This window comes from Pelodiscus sinensis, chromosome 3, assembly GCF_052426305.1.
Source record: "Pelodiscus sinensis isolate ZL-2025 chromosome 3, ASM5242630v1, whole genome shotgun sequence".
Lineage (NCBI taxonomy): Eukaryota > Metazoa > Chordata > Testudines > Trionychidae > Pelodiscus > Pelodiscus sinensis.
The window spans coordinates 183,116,127-183,139,534 of record NC_143054.1 but is presented as its reverse complement, the minus strand read 5'-3'; the positions used below and the strand labels follow the sequence as shown (position 1 = coordinate 183,139,534).

Sequence of the window (23,408 nt, the reverse complement as noted above, 5' to 3'; positions counted from 1 at the left end):
ACCTGTGCTCAAGGGCTGCCTGCAATCCATGTGGCGCACACTAACGCTGCACGTGGTTTTCACATGCAGCACAATGTCCAGCCCAAGCAATGCTCACACCCCACCCTCTGCACCCACCTCCCCCACCCTGTGTGTGTGACAAACTGAGAGCACCCACCTGAAGATCCCGCCCCAGCATCAGAAAAGGTCTGGGAGACAGCCTGGCTGACAGGAACCAGCTCCAGGGTCAGGGTGATGGTGTCCATCTCATCTGCCTCCTCCTCCTGCTGCTGTCTCTGGTCATCCTCCACCGTGACCTCCGGCCAGGCAACAAAGAGGGTCTCGAGACCAGAGTCCACCACAATGGGTGGGAAAGATATTTCCCCATCCCCCAGGAGTTGGTGCAGCTCCTGGTAGTAGGGGCAGGTATGGGTTCCTACCCGAGCGCGAGCTGTGCTTTCCAGCCCTGACAGAGCTCTTTCACTTACTCCAGACATATTCTAAGGTCCAGGGTGGGCATCTGCACTCCGCCAGGGACTCGGCTATGCACTCAAAGATGTTTGCCTACAGTACAATTCCTATTAGTTCTACTGCAGGTTTTATCCAGAACATAAATGTGTATTTTAACTGGATTTCTGTATTCAGTTGTCCTAGAAAAATGATCGCTATATCCCCCTTGATACTATCTAATCATCAGTCTTTAATATATTTACCCTGACAACATTCCTCTGAGGTATGGAAGTGTAGTATCCTCAATTTACAGAGGCAAAAAAAGCTATGACTTACCCAAGAGTCACAACATTTCTGACAAATCACTGTAATGTTCAGTTCATTTAGGACCTTACTGTGATGGCGTGTAAATGTCATGTATTAATTAAAACCTAAATTCAAGTTTCCATTTTAGTCACAATCATTTGAAATAAAATCCTACCTAACAAGAGATGAGGCTGCACCCAATCAAGATTATCCTGCAGCAGCTTTTTAGGGCAACATAATGTTCCCTTAAAAACTCCAGGATCTTTAGAAACAGACAAGAACCAGACAGAAGAATGGGAGAGTGAGCAAGAGATCCAAATGCCCAGTTCTCATCCCTTATAATCCACAAATCCCTTTTCTACACATCACAGATCTAGGAAATAAAGCCACCAGTGGTATCCTCTAGCTAGCATCTTTTGAAAATCGTGGGAGACAGAAGAGATTCCAGAAGACTGGAAAAGGGCAAATATAGTGCCCATTTATAAAAAGGGAAATAAGAACAACCCAGGAAACTACAGACCAGTTAGTTTAACTTCTGTGCCAGGGAAAATAATGGAGCAAGTAATTAAGGAAATCATCTGTAAACACTTGGAAGGTAGCAAGGTGATAGGGAACAGCCAGCATGAATTTGTAAAGAATAAATCATGTCAAACCAATCTGATAGCTTTCTTTGATAGGATAACGAGTCTTGTGGATAAGGGAGAAGCAGTGGATGTGGTATACCTAGACTTTAGTAAGGTGTTTGATATGGTCTTGCATGGTATTCTTATCAATAAACTAGGCAAATACAATTTAGATGGGGCTTCTATAAGGTGGATGCATCACTGGCTGCATAACTGTACTCAGAGAGTAGTTACTAATGGTTCACAATCCTGCTGGAAAGGTATAACTAGTGGGGTTCCGCAGGGGTCTGTTTTGGGACCGGCTCTGTTCAATATCTTCATCAACGATTTAGATATTGGCATAGAAAGTACGCTTATTAAGTTTGCAGATACCACCAAGCTGGGGTTGCGACTGCTCTGGAGGATAGGGTCATAATTCAAAACGATCTGGACAAATTGGAGAAATGGTCTGAGGTAAACAGGAAGAAGTTTAATAAAGACAAATGTAAAGTGCTCCACTTAGGAACAATCAGTTTCACACATACAGAATGGGAAGCGACTGTCTAGGAATGAGTACGGCAGAAAAGGATCTAGGGGTTATAGTGGACCACAAGCTGGATATGAGTCAGCAGTGTGATGCTGTTGCAAAAAAAGTAAACATGATTCTGGGATGCATTAACGGGCGTGTTGTGAGCAAGACACGAGAAGTCATTCTTCCACTCTACTCTGCACTGATTAGGCCTCAGTTGGAGTATTGTGTCCAGTTCCGGGCACCGCATTTCAAGAAAGATGTGGAGAAATTGGAGAGGGTCCAGAGAAGAGCAACACGAATGATTAAAGGTCTAGAGAACATGACCTATGAAGGAAGGCTGAAAGAATTGGGTTTGTTTAGTTTAGAAAAGAGAAGATTGAGGGGGGAATGATAGCCGTTTTCTGGTATCTAAAAGGGTGTCATAAGGAGGAGGGAGAAAACTTGTTCTTCCTGGCCTCTGAGGATAGAACAAGAAGCAATGGGCTTAAACTGCAGCAAGGGAGGTTTAGGTTGGACATTAGGAAAAAGTTCCTAACTGTCAGGGTAGTCAAACACTGGAATAAATTGCCCAAGGAGGTTGTGGAATCCCCATCTGTGGAGATATTTAAGAGTAGGTTAGATAAATGTCTATCAGAGATGGTCTAGACAGTATTTGGTCCTGCCTCTCAAGGTCCCTTCCAGTCCTAGTATTCTATCCTTTGCTTCCTGTTCTCTACCTGCTATGAGAGACCAGAGAATTGCCATTCCCCATTGCTTCCTTTGGCTACAAAAGGCTGACCTCCTTGTCAAAGAAATAGATTTGTTTTTCAATCGAACTGAATATAGCACTAATCTGAATATATTGGTATTCCTACCTCCACTATTCTTCTGAAGTAATGTTTTTTTTTTTTAAACAATCTCTTCTGAGATGGTCAAAGATCATTATGAAGCAGTTAGTCCAATAAAACAGACTGATGTAAAATCATAGCTTGAACAAAATAAAAACATTTATTTTACAAAGTTAGGATTTCAGCACAGCAAATTACCAGTCACCAGATGTGGAAATCCTACAGTTGTCCTATCTGAGTAACTCTTACAGTTTTACACAAATGTCTCCTTACTCTTCTTCAAAAATAAAAAGATGTTTAGCTGTCCACAAAGGTGGCATGCTATACAAATAGTCCTTTTAAGAGAATATCCATGTTATTTCTTAGCATAAGTGATTTTCATTGCATGGGATGGAGTAATTTTGAACCCTTGGAGAGCATCACGAGCAGCTCCTGCCTGTCCTTCATTTTCAAACTCCACAAAAGCAATGTCGTGTCTCCCAGGAACTAAACGTACTTCTTTGAAGCCAGGAAACCTTTAAAACAAATTGAAGTCAATCAGATGAGATGACACTGATTACGTCAGACGGTAAATCTTCAAGCAGCTGTTAAGCCTTATCATAACATTATAAGTACTATAACATTCAGTCACTGCTAACACATTTACAAGTAGCACAGTAGTTGTCATCTATGAGGAAATGAGGAGCTACTTGACTAGTGAATGAAGTTGCAGAGACAATCACTGCAAGGCATTCTCCACACTGCAGTTGTCATATCTGCAGCAGCATGAGGCTAAATAGTCATTGCTCCATTATGTTTGAGAAATTAGATCAGGGTGGGCAGTAAGTGACCTGGACATGGTTCATCAGAGTTAGTCACTAGCAGGCCACCAGACACTGCCTGCATGTTTATTTGCATATCCACTGGTATGGCCACTCGCAACTCCCATTGGCTGTGGTTCACTATTCCCAGCCAATGGGAGTTGCAGGAAAGGACCTGGGCCAGTCCACAAGAGACAAGCTTTTGAGCTTACTCAGAACAGTTCTTCAGGCCAGACCTGAAACGTCTCTCTTACTAAAGAAAGCTGGTCCAATGAAAGGTATATCACCCACCTTGTGTCTTTAATGTGGATTCCTGTCCATTAGGAACTAAAGCAGAGGTGGGCAAGAGGCTGCCAGCAGACCGGATCCAGCCTGTCAACCCACTGAATCCAGCCTATGGATGCCTTGCTGGGACCAGTAAGCACAGCGCAGTGGCAGCTGCTTTAAATGTGGCTGCTCTATTCTGGGAGTGAGGAGGGAAGCTTTGTGCTCTGCCCCACCCCTCAGCAAAATCTCTCAACTCCCATTAGCCAGTTTCTGACCAATAGCAGCTGAGATATTTTGCTAGTGACAGGAACAGTCAATGACGCCTCCTCCCTCCCCACCTTCCTTCACTCTGACCAGAGCAGAGCCAAGTGGAGAAGCTTGCGATTGCAGCTTTCAGGTTCATGCAGGGCTGCTGACTGGGAGCTGCCTAGGTAAGCACCTCCCAGCCAGAGTCTGCCTCTAGCACCTCCACCCTCAACTATCTGCCCCAGGCCACCATCCAAACGCTCCGTACCCCTTTCTCCCCAGGTCACAACTCCCTCCCAGACCCTGCACCCTCTTCTACACCCTTCCCCCAAGCCAAAATCCTCTCTGGCACCTAAACCCCCTCTCTGACCCTGTACCCCATTCTCCTGCCCCAAGTCATCACTCAAACCCTCTACACCCCCTTCACCCAGGTCACAACTCCTTTCCAGACTCTGCACTCCCTCAGGCCAGAATCCTCTCCTGCACCCATGCTCTCTCCTGGCCTCTGCCTCAGATCACAACCCCCTCCTTCAACCAAACTCCCTCTCAGACTCCACACCCCCAGTCTCCTACACCAAGCTCCCTTCTGCACCCAACTTGCCCCAGATCCCAAGCACTCTCAGTAGAAATGTGGCCCTTGATCACTTGCCAAAATCTTGGAGTGCCCCCATTAAAAATTACTGCCTACCCCTGAACTAAAGATTCACCACAATTTACATGGCTATATCTTTACATTAACATCAAGGATTAAATGAACTTGTGACTGAAATCTTCTATTTTGAAGTATCCCCTACATGTCAGGGCTGAGGAAAATTTGTGTGCGCATATAATAGGGTGTGAAATGGGAAACATTTTTATATACACAACTTACTGATTAAATAGCATAGACAGCATCATCTCATTTGTCTCTTCTGGCAAATTATTAAGGAAGAGTATATAGTTTGGTGGATTATCAGGCACCTATAAAAATGGAAGAACAGAATTCAGTAGGTCACGCAAAATAGAAGTAGCGCTCATCTACTTTCCTTATACTTCCACTGAAACTAATAAAAGTAAGTTAACAACAAAATAATGTTATTGTTCCTCACAAGAGCAGTATAGACTTCAGGCACTTATTGAGTAGATTGTATCTTTCACAATCCCTTTAATAACTTTTTTAATTGGCCCATTTGCTCTGCTATCAGTGGGTATGTCTACACTACTCAGCTAGTTCGAACTAGCGGGGTAATGTAGGCATACCGCACTTGCAAATGAAGCCCAGGATTTGAATTTCCCGGGCTTCATTTGCATAAGCGGGGAGCCGCCATTTTTAAATCCCCGCTGGTTCGAACCCCGTGTAGCGCGGCTACACGGGGCTCGAACTAGGTAGTTCGGACTAGGGTGCCTATTCCGAACTACCGGTACACCTCGTTTCACTAGGAGTAACGGTAGTTCGGAGTAGGAACCTAGTCCGAACTACCTAGTTCAAGCCCCGTGTAGCCGCGCTGCATGGGGTTCGAACTAGCGGGGATTTAAAAATGGCGGCTCCCCGCTTATGCAAATGAAGCCCGGGAAATTCAAATCCCGGGCTTCATTTGCAAGTGCGGTATGTCTACATAACCCTCCTAGTTCGAACTAGGAGGGTAATGTGTAGACATACCCAGTGTTAGTATATTATTAGTATTATAGTAAGATGCATAGTATGTTGGGGGACACAGGTATTTCACATTCCCTATAAGCATTTGGAATTGCTAATTTTAAAATGCAAACCTAAAAAAAAAGAGCGGATCAAGTAAATTGTCATGTCCATTAGCAACTCACAACACTGTGTAGTAGTAAAGTCAAGAGAGTAATCATTCTATTTAAAGATCTGTAGCATATGTAATACTTCCTTCACAGAGGCCCACTGAATATACAGCGTTAGAGACACGTTTGCTAACATTTTGCATATGGCAGTTGAGTACCTTTTAAAAAAAAACAGGGAAGTGTCAAAAAGGCAGGGATCAGCATTGTTATCTCTAGAGCCCAGCACATCTGTGGAAATCCACTTCATACCAGCATAGAGTGGAACAGATACCAATAACCGCACAGAGCTCTCCCCACACCTGGCCATCTGCTGGCAGGGAGGGAGCAGAATAGGATCTCTCTCACTCACTTCAAATACCTCTCTCTGCACAAAGGGCCCAGTGCAAACCCTGAGTCTGGATCCAGCCTGGGGTGACACACTGCCTGCTCCACAGAGCTGTTCTGGTGCTGCCGATTTCCAGGAGAGGAGGGCGGCAGTGGCAAAGCAGCAAGCCGCCCTGTTCAGAGCCGGGAGGGCCTGGCTCTGCGGAACTGGAGTTGTGGAGGAAGCGGGCAGGAAGGGGCAGTGGCCTGGGCATGGGCGAGACACCTGCTCCTAGCTTTCCTAGCCTTTGTGGGCACCAACCCTATTCCTGGGGTGCTGGAATGTCCCCAGAACTTCCGGCAAGGCCAGTGGTTTGGTGCTAACCCTGCTGGTGCCTGATCTGCAGTGTTCAACTGTGGCAGCCCAGGGGGCACAGCTAACTCGGGACTGGGGGTTAGCATCCAAAGTAGCTAGGCTGGGTTACATGTCAGAGTCAGGGCTATCCAGCATCACTTCTCTGCACTGCATACCACCCAGCAGCTTAGGCCCTTCAGGCAGTAGCAGTGTCCCTACTAAAGCTCAGTCCAGCAGTTCCTGGGCAACAGAGCCTCTCTCCTGCTATGGGGATTGGAGTGGGCAGGGCCCCAAATCTGTACTACTCGACGCCCCCACATGATCCAACAGAAGCTGCTGCTGCTGCCGTCACTGCCATTAAGTGCTGTCGCTCACAAGCCACAGCGGCAGCAGCATACAATACAACATCCATTCCCCTCTTCCACCCCATGAGACTCTGCCCCAGTGCTGCCCCTTACCCCCCCCCAAACCCTGATTTCCTGCTGCCTCTTGTCTGCAAGCGCCCCCCCCCCGCCCCCCCCACACACTCATCTGTGCTCCCGCTGCCATCCCCTCCAGGTAGCTTGCTGCTGTGGGTGAGGATGCAGATGAAGGTAAAAATCTAGTTAGCAGATGGAATGAAGAGTTGAACCTGGTGGATGCAAACCCCCATTTCTGAATCCATGCTGGGCTCGAAGTATTGCTGCTTTACTTGGCTTTTGTTTAAGTAACACCCATCAGAAGAGAAGAATAAGCCAGGTGTTACAACTAGTTACAAAGTCATCCACTTTGAAGGGAGAAAGCTATATGAGGTCCTGAACATTCAGCATTGTCAGTTACCATTTTCTGGCCAAATTTCTCATGAAGAGATACATTTAAAATGCCTCAACAACAAAGAAGTGACAATTCCCACAAAGACAGCAGGTCCAGAACATGTGCTGTGCCAGCTATTCTCAGCTGCCTGATCACCATTAGATTACTTCAGGCATCTGTGTGCTAGTTAGGAATGTTAAGAAGCATGTAATTCATTAATCGTGTACTCAACAAAAATTTCGTCAGCTACATTATTAATAGATAAAGGTTAGCACTGCAAGCACTCAGTCCCAGCTTACACCAGGTCCCAGGAGCTACTCCCACTGCAGTTCTACATTAAAAGTATGGCCTGTTTTTGAGAGAGGAAACTGATTACAAAATTCAGAGCATGTACAAAAAAAAACCCCTAGTTCTACATACTGCAGAAATTCCCCATGAAAGTCAAGTTTAAAAAATGTGAAACTAGTCAAATATGCTTTTTAAATACTGGAGTTTTACCATACAACATCAATATTAAATGGTGTTTAATGCAGGGGTGGGAAACCTTTTTTAGGTTGGGGGCCGCCAACCCACAAAAAAATCAGTCAGGGGCCAGGAGCTATGGGAAGGCAGCAGGGGGCTGGAGGGCCACTGCAGGCTCCCCAATGCTGGGGGAGACCCTAAGCCTCAGGGGCCAGATCCAGGCAACCCAGGGGCTACATCTGGCTCTCAGCCCTAGGTCCCCCATCCCTGGTTTAATGCTCTCTCTTCCTGCTAATACTCTAACAGAGAAAGTAATGGCAGGAATAAACAAAACGAGTAAGACTTACCTGTGGATTCTGTGATGAAGTCCCTTGGACATTCAAAGAATTCTGTGTTGTGCCCTGGGAGATTAAACAGTTAGAAACACATTTTACCAAAAATCAGTAATGAAATGTTTTGTATAATTTTCAATCAAAGCATATATCCACACTAGGCTGGTTTTCTAGGAGTCAGAAAGCATCTTCAGTTTTAAGGCACTGTTTCCCTAAACTGTCGTTAATGGCCCATTCATAGTTTTCGTGGAAAACATGAAGCCACTGGGTTTTAACCCCCCCTACCAAACTGCTGGAGAAGACACAGCCATTAAGTCACAATTAATTCTAAGTGTGAACCAGGAAATACAGTGAATTATTGCATTCTATTTGCCTCCTGAAAAAAGTGGATTCCAAAGACAAGGAAAGGGGCATTTTTTTAGAAAGGTTTCTAAACAGCTCTGCCAAAGGCAGCACTACAGTCTTTCTGACTGAGGTACAGATAAGGTGGATTCCATAGACTCCTTCAGCACAAATTCAAAGTAAGTATACAAGTGCTTTAAAAAGCTTTGCCATCATTTTGAAATCAAGACAGCAATAGCTCTACACCGCCAATCACAAATTTACCATGTACTCTTAATTTTGGTATTTTCTATTATACAGATGTTAGTAAACTTCTCTACTGTAGACCGCCTCTTATGGGATACACTATCTTAGGGAGCCAATTCATTCCCACCTGTAACTGCATGGACCTAAGTAAAAATAATCAGTAATCTCTGAAAAAAGTTAATCACACTTTCTGCTTTTGTTCCATTTTGTCTCCACTTGCGTATTTTCTGTTTTTCTCAGTTTTTCATCTGTCTGGTCAGAGAAGAGGGAAATTCCTTTAAACAGGTCTTGAGTGGAATGCTAAACCTCCAGTGCACCTCCACACTGATGTCATTTTTGGCTTCCATGTTAGTTGTGTCTAGGGCAGCCTGGAGAGAGGCCCAGGCTACAGTCTTCCCTTCACCCACCAGAGCAGGTAACTCTTGTCTGGACTCCCAGGACAGCAACTCCTCGAGTTCTAACCTACTGTCCCAGATGTTATAATCATACCTCTCAAACAAGGCGTGCTGCTTCAAGATATGGAGCTGTAACCCACCTATAGAATATATCTTTCTAGAAAGATATCCCACTTCTTTAAGTCCTTTGGTCTTCCTCCTCTTCTTCAGTACTTACCACATCACACAGCCCTAAGTCCTCAACATCAGCTCATCGGGTGCCAGCCAGACAGTGCAGTGGAGTGGTCCTTCTCTCAGATGCTATTGAGTACAAATAGCTGAAAGGTGGTTCCTGTACCTTGGGAAAACCCAGATTCTACTGGACCTGCATACACCACTGATCTCCAGGTCAAACAAACAGCTACAGATGGCATCCACACTGAGATCCAACAGGACATGGATCAGACACTGGTAACAGTTCCTTGGCTGGGTTCACAACTCCGATGAGTCAGCTTGGGGAGACTCTAGAGGGTGGTACGGCTTGCTTCCAGAGAGGGTGAGTCTTCACCAAACAGCAGGCTTAGTTTCCCCATGGTCAATGCCAGAGAACCCATTGCCAGTTAGGTACCCAGAGCAACATTCTCCCTTCTGTGAGATCATCTTCCTGATGTTGGAACTTGCCCCAGTAGAGTCTGCGGTGCCGTGAGACTCATCAGGTTCCTAGCTGCTGGAATGGTCTCTGGGGTGGACAAGATCACAATGTTCCCCATCCTGCATTGCACTCAAAGAAACCTGTGAGCAGGGCAGAGTTGATGGTGCTGCTTGCAGAGCAAAGATAGAGGGATGGCCTGATGGCAGGTCACCTTGCTTCACTCCCTGCAATCGTCCATCCTCAACTCCAAGGAGCATCCCTTCTCGAATTGCTGTTTCTTATGCTTATTCCAGCAGTGAAAAGAAATGGTGCTGAGAAACATTGTTGGAGGAGCATTCTGCACCGATGCCAACCCTCTAAACAGCTGTGGGGCCTAATTTTATAAACCACTTTAAAAAGCAATAAATTGATGGTAACTAAACTTGCAAAGAAAAGAGGGAACAGTACCACTACATGAGCATTTTACTGAGGCAAGAGAAAATGTTCCAGCAACCACCAAAGGTGGTAAGAAAGAACTGAAAGGGTTAGTATGGACACGCCCCTTAAACAGGTGCATGAGTGGGCAGTGACAGAGGGTGCTAGAGATGGCCAATGAATACCACTAAGGGAACAAAACAGTAGCAACTGCGTGCATATCTAACAAGGAATAGATATGAGCAAGCACTCAAAGAGCTGTCAGAGGACTCTCTAGAGTTTGTGTTCCCACAAAATGTCTAGGTAACACACCAAAAAAAGTGAAAATTATGAATTGTTACTCTTAAATTGTTTAAAAGATTGATTAATTGGATAATTTTAATATTTTTATGAAATATTTGCAATTTAAGATTCTTTTTAGGATTTATAGAGACTAACCAGTGGATATTCACCAAATCAGAGGGAGTTCATGATGGTTTCTGAAAAGGGTTCAAACTGAGAAAACTTTTAAATGAATACCAGAACATTTTGATATGATGGAAAAAAAATGTAAAAAAAAAAAACCACCTTTTTGCTGAAAAAAGGACAGACAAACACACATTGAGACTTCATCCACTACGTGAATGGGCAAAATAAACAGATTCCATACGTTTGTCATATTTTAGTAACTAAATTGAATTTTTTTAAAAAAACCAGACTGCTGAGGAACCTTTGCACTCAAGATTCCTTGCAATTCAGCTGCAACTTTAATGATGTGAGTTTTACATGGAGGCAAATTTGGCACAGCTTACGAATGTGTTTCTTTTCTTACATACATCCCCCTAAAATAAAATTCTCTCCCTCCAATTCTTCTATTAAAACTAGAGGTAACTATCATATTAAAGAAATTTGTTTGATGCAGGAACAGCCAACCCTTCAACCTTCTTTTAGAAGTCAGGAATCTTGTTTTGGTTTACAGAATCCACTTACCAGACCAAGTTTTTTATTTGCTGCATTAGCTGACTGTTCCAGGGATTTAGCCTTTTTCTTTTCTTTCCTCTTTTCCTTATCAGCAAATGTACCACGCATCTTGGAGATCACATCAGAATCTGTTTTTGCATACTGAATACGCTTTATAAACAAGAAAGCAGAATATTTTATATTTCACTATGCTAAACAGCTTGCACTAACTTCATTTAGGCCCCAAATATCTAGCAGAATACTAGAATTCCTTACATTAAAAGCTTTACAGTAATTACACTACCACAGAATATACTCAATTCATCAATTAATTCTGTACACTTACTACAAGAGCGTCTTTTGTTTAAAACATTGAAAAAGTAGAAGAGCTTGATCTATGATGGTTAAATGACTCCACTGAGAAGGATTTGTTTTTAAAATAAAAACACTTAAAAAGAGTATCCAAAGAGGCTTATTATAAACTAGTCACAGTGGAACTTTAAGAATACAAAAAGGATGAAATAGAGGAATAGTGTGGAATATAGGGCAATTCCATTTGAAAACAACTATGTTGCAGTCAATTCAAATTCATATCCCCAGACATGGATTAGAGCAATTGGAAGAAGGTCAGGATGACATTACTTTTTTTACTGCTAGTAATTAAGATGAGGAAGCCCTTGAGGCAGGAAATTAGCAGTAGAGGCAATAAAAGGGAGGTAAAATCACCACTGAGGACACAGGACATTGAAAAGGTACAAGAGAAATGAGGCCTCATCTGCATTTTAGTAGAGAGATGGTCCATGTGATAACTTCCTCTTTTCTATGCAATCATGTAGAACAATTCCCATTCCTTTCCATCTAACAACATCCCTACAGCAATTAGCAGCAAAGTAAAGTAATTATAAAAATACTTCTATCCTTAATTGCTCTCTCATATGCATGAACGTTCACCTATCAAAAGCTTGATACCAATGAAAAAAAACAGACACACTCCAGATATAGAATAGACACATTTGATACCCAGTCGCAAAATACCGTACTGTCCTAATGCTGTTAATAAATAAAAACTTACCATTGGTTTGCCATAAAATGGAAAACCTTGTAACTGTCTCAGAGCATTGGTGGATGATCCAAGTTCTTTAAATATGACAAAGGCTTGTCCTCTCATTTTCATTGTCTTTAAAGCCACAATGTCTACTACATGACCAAACTGTGAGAACAGTGCATACAGGGATCTCTTCAGCTCTGTTGAGAGTATATAAAAGCCATTATTGCATATAGGTTGAAAATCTCAATGTGCGTCTATAAATTATTTGTCCTCAAACAACATAAAGTCGTAACTCTGAAAAATGTATAACATGCTATATTATTTTGTTTGGACAAAAGATGGTATATGAGTGTATAATGAATCCAAATATACCAGCACACACTAGCACAATTTCCAAGAAGTGTGCTGTTAAATATTTGGCAGTCAGAAGCTAAGTTTAAAACAGGAAAAAATATATACTTGAATTCAAACAGAACCTTTAGAAATTAAGCTCCACATTCTCTCATATATAAGGATCATAGTGATAATATTGTTCTGGGTATTTTTTTAAATTATTCATGTTTCAATAATGTTATTAATTAAAATCAGGCAGGTGATCATGTTAGATTCCCCTCCTTCCCCATGTCTGTCTTGCTTAAAAAGCTCATTCAGGAATTAGATGTGAATTGGAACAGGCTTTCTGGCTCATCAGACCATCTTACTGAATTGTGACAGTCTTCTTCATTAACTTAAGACAATTTTACAGGTAAGTATAAACATATCTTGCCTTAAACATATCTAATTAATTTGTGTTCATCCTCACATGCTAAACAATTATTCTATTGCATCACTGCTCTTGTATTTAAGATACATACTTCAGAATAGGGATGTTATATTTAGATTAACTAACTAATCGAATAGTCGATGGGATTTCCATTAGTCAAAAGGGACTAGAACATTCCTTCTTTGAAATGTACAAGAGTCCCTGCTGGGGCTCTTGTGCATTTCAAATATTGAAACGCCATGTGCAGCCCGGGGCCAGTAAGGAATCCCCCGCTGACCCCAGGCTCCTTGAGGAGCTTCTACTTTGAAACGTGCATGAGCCCCAGCAGGGACTCTTGTACATTTCAAAGTTGGAACACCACCACTGCATCCCTACCCGCTCCCATAGAGCTGGGGGGAACCAGCTTTTAAGCCAGCTCCCCCCAGCACCGCCTTCTCTTCCTTCCCACTTGCTGCCAGCAAGGGAGGGAGGGGGAAGTGACTAGTCTGTCAACTTCGATAAGCAAAAGCTTATTGGATATAGTCGACTAGTCGCTTATATCCCTACTTCAGAAATTGTATTTTGTTTGGTCACGGCTGAAGACTGACAATATCAGCACTAGGGATGCAAAAATCCATTAAAACAGTTAACTGGTTAAATGATTAAAATATCATTTAATCAGCTGGGGTTGGGGTCTCAACAGGGCTGTGGGGAAAGGCTCCTGCCCTGCAGTGAACAGGGTTCTGCTGTAGCCAGGCCTGTTAACTGGTTACCAGGTAAACATGACAGTAGCCTAATGCTTACCAGGTAACCGGTTAAACTTTTACATCCCTAATCAGCTCAGCATTATCTTTATCTTAAGTTGAAAAGAAAAATGTAAACCAAAAATTATCTGAAATTATATTACTTATGGAGACATAAAAAGTCATACAAGAGAAGCTTGGAGAAAATGTACTCAGAGATATTATCTGTAAGCACAAACTGAGAAAACAGATAAAAGTGGCTATATAAATTGCTTTTTTGTGTGAAGATTCTCCTAGAATTACGTCATGAAAGCTTTCCTTTAAAAGGAATGCTCTGTTGTGCATGCTGGTATGGAAAGAAATAAGTATAAAATATGTATTCTAAATTCAATTTGCAGCTTTACATCTGTAGCGAAAATAATCGAGAATTTCCACAATGCCAACTTTCTGGTTTATTGGTTACAAAACGTGTGAGACAAACAAAAAGCTATGTTTGATTTTCCCACTGACACGTCATCATGTAATATGCCTTGTATAATATTGCACTGTGACTCAAGAACCTCTATGCTAACTGGCAAGAATGTATAAAGCGTTCACAAGAATTTTGATTCTGGACAATGTTAAGGATGTTAAGTAATGGTTAAATGACTAATCAAGTAGTTGATGGAATTTCCATTGACTACTCAACAGGCACTTCTGCATTCTTCCTTTGAAACGTACAAGAGCCCCTAGTACGGCTCTTGAACATTTCAAAGGAGAAATGCAGAACTCCCTGTGCAGCCCGGGACAGTGGGAAGTCCGTTGACTCTGGGCTGCACGCAACATGCCAGCTTTGAAATGCACAAGAGTGTGTGGCATTTCAAATCGGCAGCGCAGCAGAGCCGGGGTCAGCTGGGGACTCCCAGCTGACCCCAGACTCCACACACAGGAGCGCTGCACAGCTAATCCCAGGCTCAGCTGTGTGGCACCGCGCCTTTGAAATGCCACCTCAGTGGCGTTCAAAGGGGCAGCACCGCACAACTGATCCCTGGCTCAGCTGTGCAGCGCTGCCGCATGTGGAGACCGAGGTCAGCTGGGGACTCTCCAGCTGACCCCAGGTTCTGGGGAAATGCAGCACAGGTTTCAGCGGAACCCAGGATCAGCTGGGACTCCCCAGCTGACACTGGGTTCTGTGCGACATTTCCCCAGAACCCGGGGTCAGCTGGGGTGTCCCCAGCTGACCCTGGGCTCCACATACAGCAGTGCCACACTGAAGTACCCTCTTTCTGCCCCCCTCCCTTTGCTGTCTCTATCTGATAGAAGCAGCATGGGGGGAAGAGGGAAGAAATCAACTAGTCCTGAATATCCCTAGACAATATATTCTAATTTACTTAATGCCACACCAGATCTCAAATGAAAGTCAGTGTCACATGGGTCATCAACATCACTGCGAAAATGCAGATACCATATAAGGAGTTAAGTATGTTTACACTCAAGAAATATATGTTCTTAAAGTCTGCCTATGATCACCAGCAAAGGTTTTTAGAACACATTTCGCCATCTGTTTACATGTAACCTGAGTATTGTGTCATTTACCATGGGTCTCCCATCACAAGTTTGAACTGAATACAAATGAGACACAGCAGGTTAGGTAATTTTTTTGGTGAAAACCCCACAGATCACCACTAATTTCATAGACTCAGTATCGACTCCGCACATGTGTGCACACACGCACAAATCTATTACTCACAGTCAGGCACACATATCACATAATATGATTGGAGAAAAGTACCTTAACCCCTTCAGAACTACCATCACCAAACCAGGACTCTCCACCAGGAAAGCAGATAATTTAATGGGCCATCCAAACATCCCAAAAGACTCTCCTTCTATACAGAAATAAAATCTCCTCTGACCACAGACCCCCTACTCGTCACCTACCACTCCACACCTGAACCCATATAGAGTATCAAACAACTAAAACGTAAACCTGATTGAGACTGCATCCTGGGAAAAAAAATCTTTTCTGAACCCCACTCTTCAAGCTTATCAGACGGTCCCCAAAAACAGGACATACCAACTCAACATGACATCAGACCCTGCCAGAATGGACATATCACCACTGCTTGAATGATCAGCACCCCCAACCTCTCAACACACCTTTCGCCTATCACAGCATTCGCAGTACCTTCCCTGGTGCATTAAATTGTCTTAATAGCGACTATGTGGGTGAAGCTAGACAATCCCTAGGCTCTTGAACAAACCCACACAGGAAAATGATAAAGACAAAAACACCACATTACCTGTAGGTGAACATTTTGTGAAAACTCTGTTCTCATCCTCAAAGAAAACCTTCACCAACACTTTCAAAAAACAAGCCTGAGATCTTAAAATTCACAGCTTTGCTAGACACTAAAAGCATGGGCTGAACTGAGACACTGATGTATGTCTTATTCTAACCATCTGCAATCCACTAAACCTCCACAACCTGCTTCCCCATTGCTTCTTTTCCCCCTATAACTGGAAAGGTGCAAAAGCTAATTCATACTGAATAATCACTTGATATATCTGTTAACTCTTCATTTTATACAAGGTGGAACAGGTTATTTTAACTGTGCAAATCCGTGGGCTTGTCTTCATACAATACTTTAATGAAGATTCTACTACGCAGACACAAGAGCTTCCCCCATCAATGTAGTTCAGTGGTTCCCAACTTTTTAACGTATGAGAGCACTTTTTCAATTTAAGTGAAATCCAACATCAACCTGAAACCCAAATACAAAGGAGGTGAAGCAAGGGTATCCTTTCTCTGAGTGGGTTGATCCAGCCGGTGAACACCCTGCCACCTTCTGGGGTGACCCAGAGCCACTTCAAAAATTTGTGAAGTGGCCCTCTTTCTAAAATTATTGCCCACCCCTGGTTTAGATATTAGCAACCAATTATTCAGGTACTCTACTCATGAAAAGTTATACAAAGAGTTGGTGGTGGAAAGCAAATATCAGAATGCAGACTGATCCTCAGTAATAATATAGTCCATTGGGAAAGTATTTCAGTTAAACTTTCCTGACTGTGCTTCTGCAGTCATTCACTCCCCTCGTTTTTCCTGGGACAGAGATGGCCACAATATTACTGAATACAAATGAAGGAAAGTGAGAAATTTCAGAAAAACTAAAAGGAAGAGAAACACAAAGGGATGCTTTATTGTTGGGGCAGAAAAGACACCAATGCATCCTTCACTGAGCACGAAAACAAACAACATTCTTGTTCTATGAAATACAGGTGTCAAGTATGCTTAGCTAAAAATGCTGGAGAATCCTGGATAACATCAGTTTCTTTAGATAAGAATAACTCTTAGCTTAATCTCTAGGAAAAAAATCATGATTTTGTTTTATAAGTAACCATTTCCAATATGTTTACTATTACTCAAATTTGTTCTCTGATACTTATTCTTGTTTTCATTATATCCAGGGCAAGAGATCTCAAACTGGTAGTCGTGACCTCTCAATCTCCACTCCCAAACCCAGTTATGCCTCCAGCATTTAGAATAGTATTAAATATTTTTAAAAGTATTTTTAATTTATAAGGAGGGAGGTGCACACACAGAAGCTTGCTCTATGATAGGGGTCACCAGTACAACTGATCTAAGGCTGTGGAGTTAAACATGATAATGGTGCTCTGTTGAATTTTACAAGCTGGTGTATAATTCTGTTCCCTGAGGTACAGCAGGCTCTGTAATTTTGTGAGTATGCAGTGGTTAAGAGGCTAGACTGAGGCAGGAAATTATTTTTTGTCAAGGTCCAAATTTCTTGGTCAAGATATAGCTGAGGTTCAGATTCCAGACATTAAAAAAATACCCAATAGGATATATGGGTCTGTTCAAAAGCATCTGGCAGTCTAGATTTGGCCTGCAGTCCTCCTGACTTCCCTGCAGTGTCTAATTTGTGGTAATATTCCAAGGACTTGGATATGGTGGCCACCAATCCTCATGTACAGTGGGACCAAGGCCTTGATAGAGGCGAGGGAGAGGATTGCAGCGGCACTGGAAGTTAGTGCTTGTACTACCAGAAGCTTCTGAGTTCAGAAAGCTGAGCAACAGCAGGCCCAAACAAGACTAGTTGATGCTAAGAGCAGATAGTGGTTAGGTCACCAATGGGCATCTAGTCTAGCAAATGGGCTGCATGAGTGGTCCTCCATGTCAGTTACAACAATCTTGTGGCCCACTAAGATGATCTCTCTGGATAGGGTAGTTTTTTAACTGTTCTTAGTTATAATTTGTGAGGTGTACCTGACTGAATCATAGTAGCACTTTGATTGGATGCAGGGAGGGGGTGCTGCATGTAGTCATTTGGATGAACTGATAAACCTAGACTTAATCGTTTACACATCTATAGGCTAACATCTGTAATTGGGATTCCATTGGGCTAGCCATACCACAAACACGCCTACGTTTTATGTCTAGACCAGTGGTTCCCAATCTTTTTGCTACTGGGGACCAGTAAACCCATTCACAAGCTTTTGGAGGACTGGTAACATATTTGCATATTCATTAAGCAAATGATGAATATGCAAATAAATTGTGTCACTGGCCCTACCTGTCCGGTAGGTTGTTCCACCGCTCCGGCCCCAATCACAGCCACTTTAATCGACTGGCACCGGCTCCCTCAGCTGCATCCGGTGCCGGGTATTCTGACTCGGTGTACCCGGCAGATTGTTCCGCCCCCTCCGGCCCCAATCTCAGCTGGTTCATTGGCCGGTGCCGGCTTCCCCGGCTGCGTCTGGCATTCCGCATCGGTGTGCCCGGCTTTCTCCCTGGGTCCTAGCACCTGTCAGATCTAGCCCCACCGCCCGGGAGCATGCCCAGCAGATACCACGGCGGTGGGTCTCTCCCAAGAGGGCCACGCCGCCGCACTCGGCAGTGCAGAGTGCTGCTACCCGTCACACAAATTAATAAGATTGTGTGCAATAATTTTTCCTAAGGACTGGTACTGGGCCGTGGACCACACTTTGGAAAACGCTGGTCTAGACTATATCTCTTGAAGACAGAATACCATACTTTTACTGAGTTTTCACAACATGCTGATAAAAAAATACAAACTTTAATTTAACCATACCTTCTTTTTTAATTTTGTCATTGATATTATTGATGTAAACAGTATGGTTTGGTCTGATATCCATCTTCTAACTTGCTTACACAACAGCCTAGAAAAACAAGCACAATCTATTAAAATACTTTCCATTTATGAGGATGAATTCTTAATAACAGATTGAGTTTTTGTTAGTTTAGATCAAATACCTGTTGCCAACATCAGGCTATATAAAATGGTATCAGAACTGCCTCACTCCACAGCAAAAAGGAAGCCCTTTCTATCACAGGGGGTTTTAAAACCATACATGAAAAACAAGTAGCCCTTAAAGACTAATAAAAATACGTATAGCATCAAGAGCTTCCGTGGGCACGAAGCGGGTTTTGCCCATGAAAGCTCAGGATACCATATATATTTGGGAGCGAGGGACTACTCGCTGTTTTCAGCGTTACCGACTAACAGGGCTGCTACCCCTCTAAAGCCACACACGGCCATGTGCCCACAAAGGGCCATCTCCTGGGAGGGAGGAGCCGCCGAGAAAGCACCAAGCTGCGTGTGGACAAGAGATGTCCCGTAATCCCTGGACTGCCCCTCAGCAATAACGCTCCGTCGTGTTCAAACTCGTCGTGTAAACAGCGAGGCCCTCACATCACCCTCCCCCCCCCCCCACAAAGCCAACCGCAGCCCCCGACACCCTCCCCAACAGCGGCCTCCTTCAGCCACCCAGCGCCCCCCCCGCAGCCCATGGGCATTAGGGGCCAGCCCCAAGCGAACCCAGGCGAGCTCCCCCGCCCCCCAGCGGGCTTAGCGCTGCTGGGTGCCCCGGGGCCGCAGCGGCCAGTCCCTCACCCTGCTCCCACCGGTCTCAGCGCCGCACCAAGCCGCGCGCTGGCGTGACCTCATCCGAACAGGCAGACGACAAGAGTCGATCTCTCGCACAATCGATATATCGCGCGCCCAATCATCGATGAGCTCTTCTCCCTCGCTCGTGCCTTCTTCTAGCACGCCTGCGCCGCCGCCTTACCAGGTCGGGAGTGGAAGGCCGAGCGGTCCCCGTGTTGTCCCACGTGTCTCACTCACTGCATAGAGTTGTGGGCCGAGCTTAGGTGCAGCACGTCCGAACCGCTTCCGTCAGGACCAACAGGAGGCCTCCTGCCGGCCCAAGCTCTTCCCCGAGTGATCTTCGTGTTTCTGGTCCTTGCCCAGATGCTGTTGTGCCTCGGCCATCCCCTGCCCTTCTTCCCAAAGGCTCTGAGCCAGCGCTGTCACACCAGTTGGTGGGGCAGTGCCCTAGAGCAGGCCCCTATGCGGGGGGGGGGGGTGCGAAGGGTGCAAAAAGCAGGTACCCCATAGAAACATGCTCTGGCTGGCCAGAGGAAGGCAGCAGCGGGTTGCTGCCCCATGCTCTGGCTAGCCAAGGGAAGGCTGGAGCTGATTTCCCCGCTTACTTGGGAAACACGGGGGCATATCCACACCCTTGTGGCCCACATTTACAAACAAAGCAAACACCCCCACAGAAATTCCTGCATAGGGGCCTGTAGAGAATCCCATTTGGACACACACAGCAACCAGGTGTGGAAGAACAGTCAGGAAAGGGCCTGGGTGAACAAGAGCAAGTTCCTGTAATGCTTTGAAAAATGCTGATACCATGCTGTGGTGTTTTAGTGGGAGTGCTGGATGTATACACTGATCATACGTCCCGGATTTTCTGACACTGTCCTGATTTTAAATACTCTGTCTCTGTGTCCCCATCAAGTAGTGAAATGTCCCAAAAAGCCCTGCTGGATATTTCACTACTTGATGGGGATACCAGCTTGCGGAAAGAATTGACCGAGTCCATGCACTGTCACTGCTCCTTGTGCAACGCCGCCGCAGCAGCAGCCTCCTCCCTATCTCCCCCCGCGCAGAGCGCATAGGCGGCTGCACTGGAGCTTTGCTGGCTGGGGCCAGCTTCTAGTGGCATGTGGTTTCTGTCACTGCCCACCCATGGGTTGGCACCTCATAAATTCACCCCTCTTGGAGCCAACACCCCTTCCTCTCGCCCAGGCAGCAGCTCTCACTAATTGCGCTTAAAGGGGCAGCGGCATGCACATCCCCTCCTGCATGGGCGCTCTTGTTTCTGGGTAGTCCCTGAGCCCAGCATGGCTCCCAGACAGGACAGGCACTTGCTCATGCTCAGTGCCTGCATGGTCACTTACTTTCTATCAGCCACCCAGTGCCCCACCACTGCACAGTGCCTCCCTCTCCCTGAGGGACTGCCTCTATCGCATGGGATCCCTGGTCTGGCCATGTAGCCTCCTTTTCCACATGTGCAGGGGCCGCTTGTTCTTTGTTCTTCAGGAACCAGGAGCTGATTGGGGTGGAAACCTCACCTGGGGAGAGATGTGAAATCTTTGTGGGATGGTGATACTGTTATGGGTTGCTTTGCTATGAATCTTTGTTAATAAGGTTATTAAGTTTCTGAAAACATCCACCCAGTGAAAAAAGCAGTCAAAAAAGCAACCAAAATGTTAGGAATCATTAAGAAAGGGATAGAGAATAAGACAGTATTTTATTGCTGCTATACATATTCATGGTACACCCACATCTTGAATACTGCAGGCAGAGATGGTCACCTCATCTCCCAAAAGGTATCTTGGCATTGGAAAAAGTTCAGAAAAGGGCAAAAAAATTATTAGGGGTATGTAACATCTTCTATACAAGGAGAGATTAATTAGACTGACTTTTCAGCTTGGAAAAAAAGATGATGGGGGGGATATGATAGAGGTCTATAAAAACATGACGGCTACGTCTACACTGGCCCCTCTTCCGGAAGGGGCATGTAAATTTCACGAGTCGTCGTAGGGAAATCCGCGGGGGATTTAAATATCCCCCGCGGCATTTAAATAAAAATGTCCGCCGCTTTTTTCCGGCTTTTAAAAAAGCCGGAAAAGAGCGTCTAGACTGGCCCCGATCCTCCGGAAAAAGTGCCCTTTTCCGGAGGGTCTTATTCCTACTTCAAAGTACTTTGAAGTAGGAATAAGACCCTCCGGAAAAGGGCACTTTTTCCGGAGGATCGGGGCCAGTGTAGACGCTCTTTTCCGGCTTTTTTAAAAGCCGGAAAAAAGCAGCGGACATTTTTATTTAAATGCCGCGGGGGATATTTAAATCCCCCGCGGATTTCCCTATGACGACTGGTGAAATTTACATGCCCCTTCCGGAAAAGGGGCCAGTGTAGACGTAGCCGACTAGTATGGAAAAAGGGAATTAAACAACTATTTGCAGAAGAACTAAGGGTTACCAAATTAAAATAATCAATAGCAGCTTTAAAACAAAAGGGAATACTTCTTTACATAATGCACAGCCAACCTATGAAACTCCTTGCCAGAGGATGTGGTGAAAAGATTATAACAGGGTTCAAAAAAGACCTAGATAAAATAATGGAGGATAGGTCCATCAATAGCTCCCTAGTCTTTGCCAGAAACTAGGAATGGGAAATGAGAGAGGGATCACTTGATGATCATCTGTTCTTTTCATTTCCTTTGGGGGCACCTGGTATTGGCCACTATCAGAAGACAGGATACTGTGCTAATGGAGTTTTGGTCTGACATAGTAGAGCTGCTTCTAGGTATGTTCTTAATAATGAAAGGTATGTTTATCTATGTTAAAACCAAGTTATACAAGGTGGTTAGCTGTACACTCTTGTGTATATAGAATATTAGTGTTGTGGGATGCCCTGTTTAACTATACAGGCAGTCTCCGTACGCGGATCCGACTTATGTCGGATCCGCACTTACGAACGGGGCTTTCTCGCCCCGGAGCTCGCAGGCAGTGGTCCGCCACCTCGACCTCCAGGGCAAGAAAAGCTGCTCCCGGTGCCCCTGGTCTGCTGGGGACCGTCTCCAACAGACCAGGGGCACCGGTAGCAAAGCCGCAGCAGCGGCGGGTCCCGCGCCAGAGCAAAGCCTCAGAGGCGAGGAACCCCGCCGCTGCGGCTTTGCTCCCCGTGTCCCTGGTCTGCTGGGGGGGGGGGCGCAGCTAGTGTGCCCCCCCTCCCCAGCAGACCAGGCTTTTGTTGTGGACCCTGGGGCCAGAGCAGCTGGGGCGCTGCCGGTTGGTCCCGCAGCGTCGCTCTGGGCACTACTGGACCAACCCGGCAGCACCCCAGCTGCTCTGCCCGAGGCGTCCTGATTCAGCCGCTGCTGGTCAGTTTCAGCAGCGGCTGAATCAGGACGCCTGGGGCAGAGCAGCTGGGGTGCTGCTGGGTTGGTCCAGTAGCGCCAAGGAGCGGCGCTACTGGAGCAACCCAGCAGCACCCAAGCTGCTCTGCCCCAGGCGTCCCCAAGTCAGCCGCTGCTGAAACTGACCAGCGCTGACTACAGGAAGCCCGAGGCACAGTTGCTCTGCCCTGGGCTTCCTGGAATCAGCGGCTGATCAGTTTCAGCAGCGGCTGACTTGGGGTTCTTAAGTTGAATCTGTATGTCAGTCAGAACTGGCGGTCAGTTTCAGCAGCGGCTGAATCTGGACTCCAGTTCCGACTTACATACAGATTCAGCTTAAGAACAAACCTACAGTCCCTATCTTGTACGTAACCCGGGGACTGCCTGTATACAACTTGAGTGTGTCGATCAAAAAAGTCCAAAAGCAAGAGAAATTTATGATGCAATGTGTAATCCAGAATTTAAAGCCTACCTGCTATTTTTGAAATATGTTTTGGATTACATGAACAAATTCAATGCTCTCTTTCAAAGCAAATCTCCACTCATTCATTGCACTAAACCAGCACACCAGGGAGACGCGGAGCAGCTTTTCTCGCCCCGGAGGACGC

The 23,408-nt window shown here is 45.1% G+C and overlaps 1 protein-coding gene across 2 annotated transcripts; it reads right to left on the bottom strand.

Moving 5' to 3' along the window:
- Positions 1-2,833: 2,833 nt before the first annotated feature.
- On the bottom strand, positions 2,834-19,594 carry SNRPB2 (small nuclear ribonucleoprotein polypeptide B2). 2 transcript variants are annotated; one of them, XM_006122169.5, is made up of 7 exons: positions 19,451-19,594; positions 18,629-18,716; positions 12,078-12,250; positions 11,036-11,176; positions 8,054-8,107; positions 4,881-4,969; positions 2,834-3,211 (listed from the first exon to the last, which is right to left on the bottom strand). In XM_006122169.5, exons 2-7 carry the CDS (start codon positions 18,690-18,692, stop codon positions 3,052-3,054), a joined length of 681 nt encoding a protein of 226 aa, XP_006122231.1. In that variant the 5' UTR covers positions 18,693-18,716; positions 19,451-19,594; the 3' UTR covers positions 2,834-3,051. The 2 variants fall into 2 exon arrangements, with proteins under 2 accessions (XP_006122231.1, XP_006122232.1); XM_006122170.5 differs by lacking the exon at positions 19,451-19,594 and adding an exon at positions 18,811-19,235.
- Between the last annotated feature and the right edge of the window lie 3,814 nt (positions 19,595-23,408).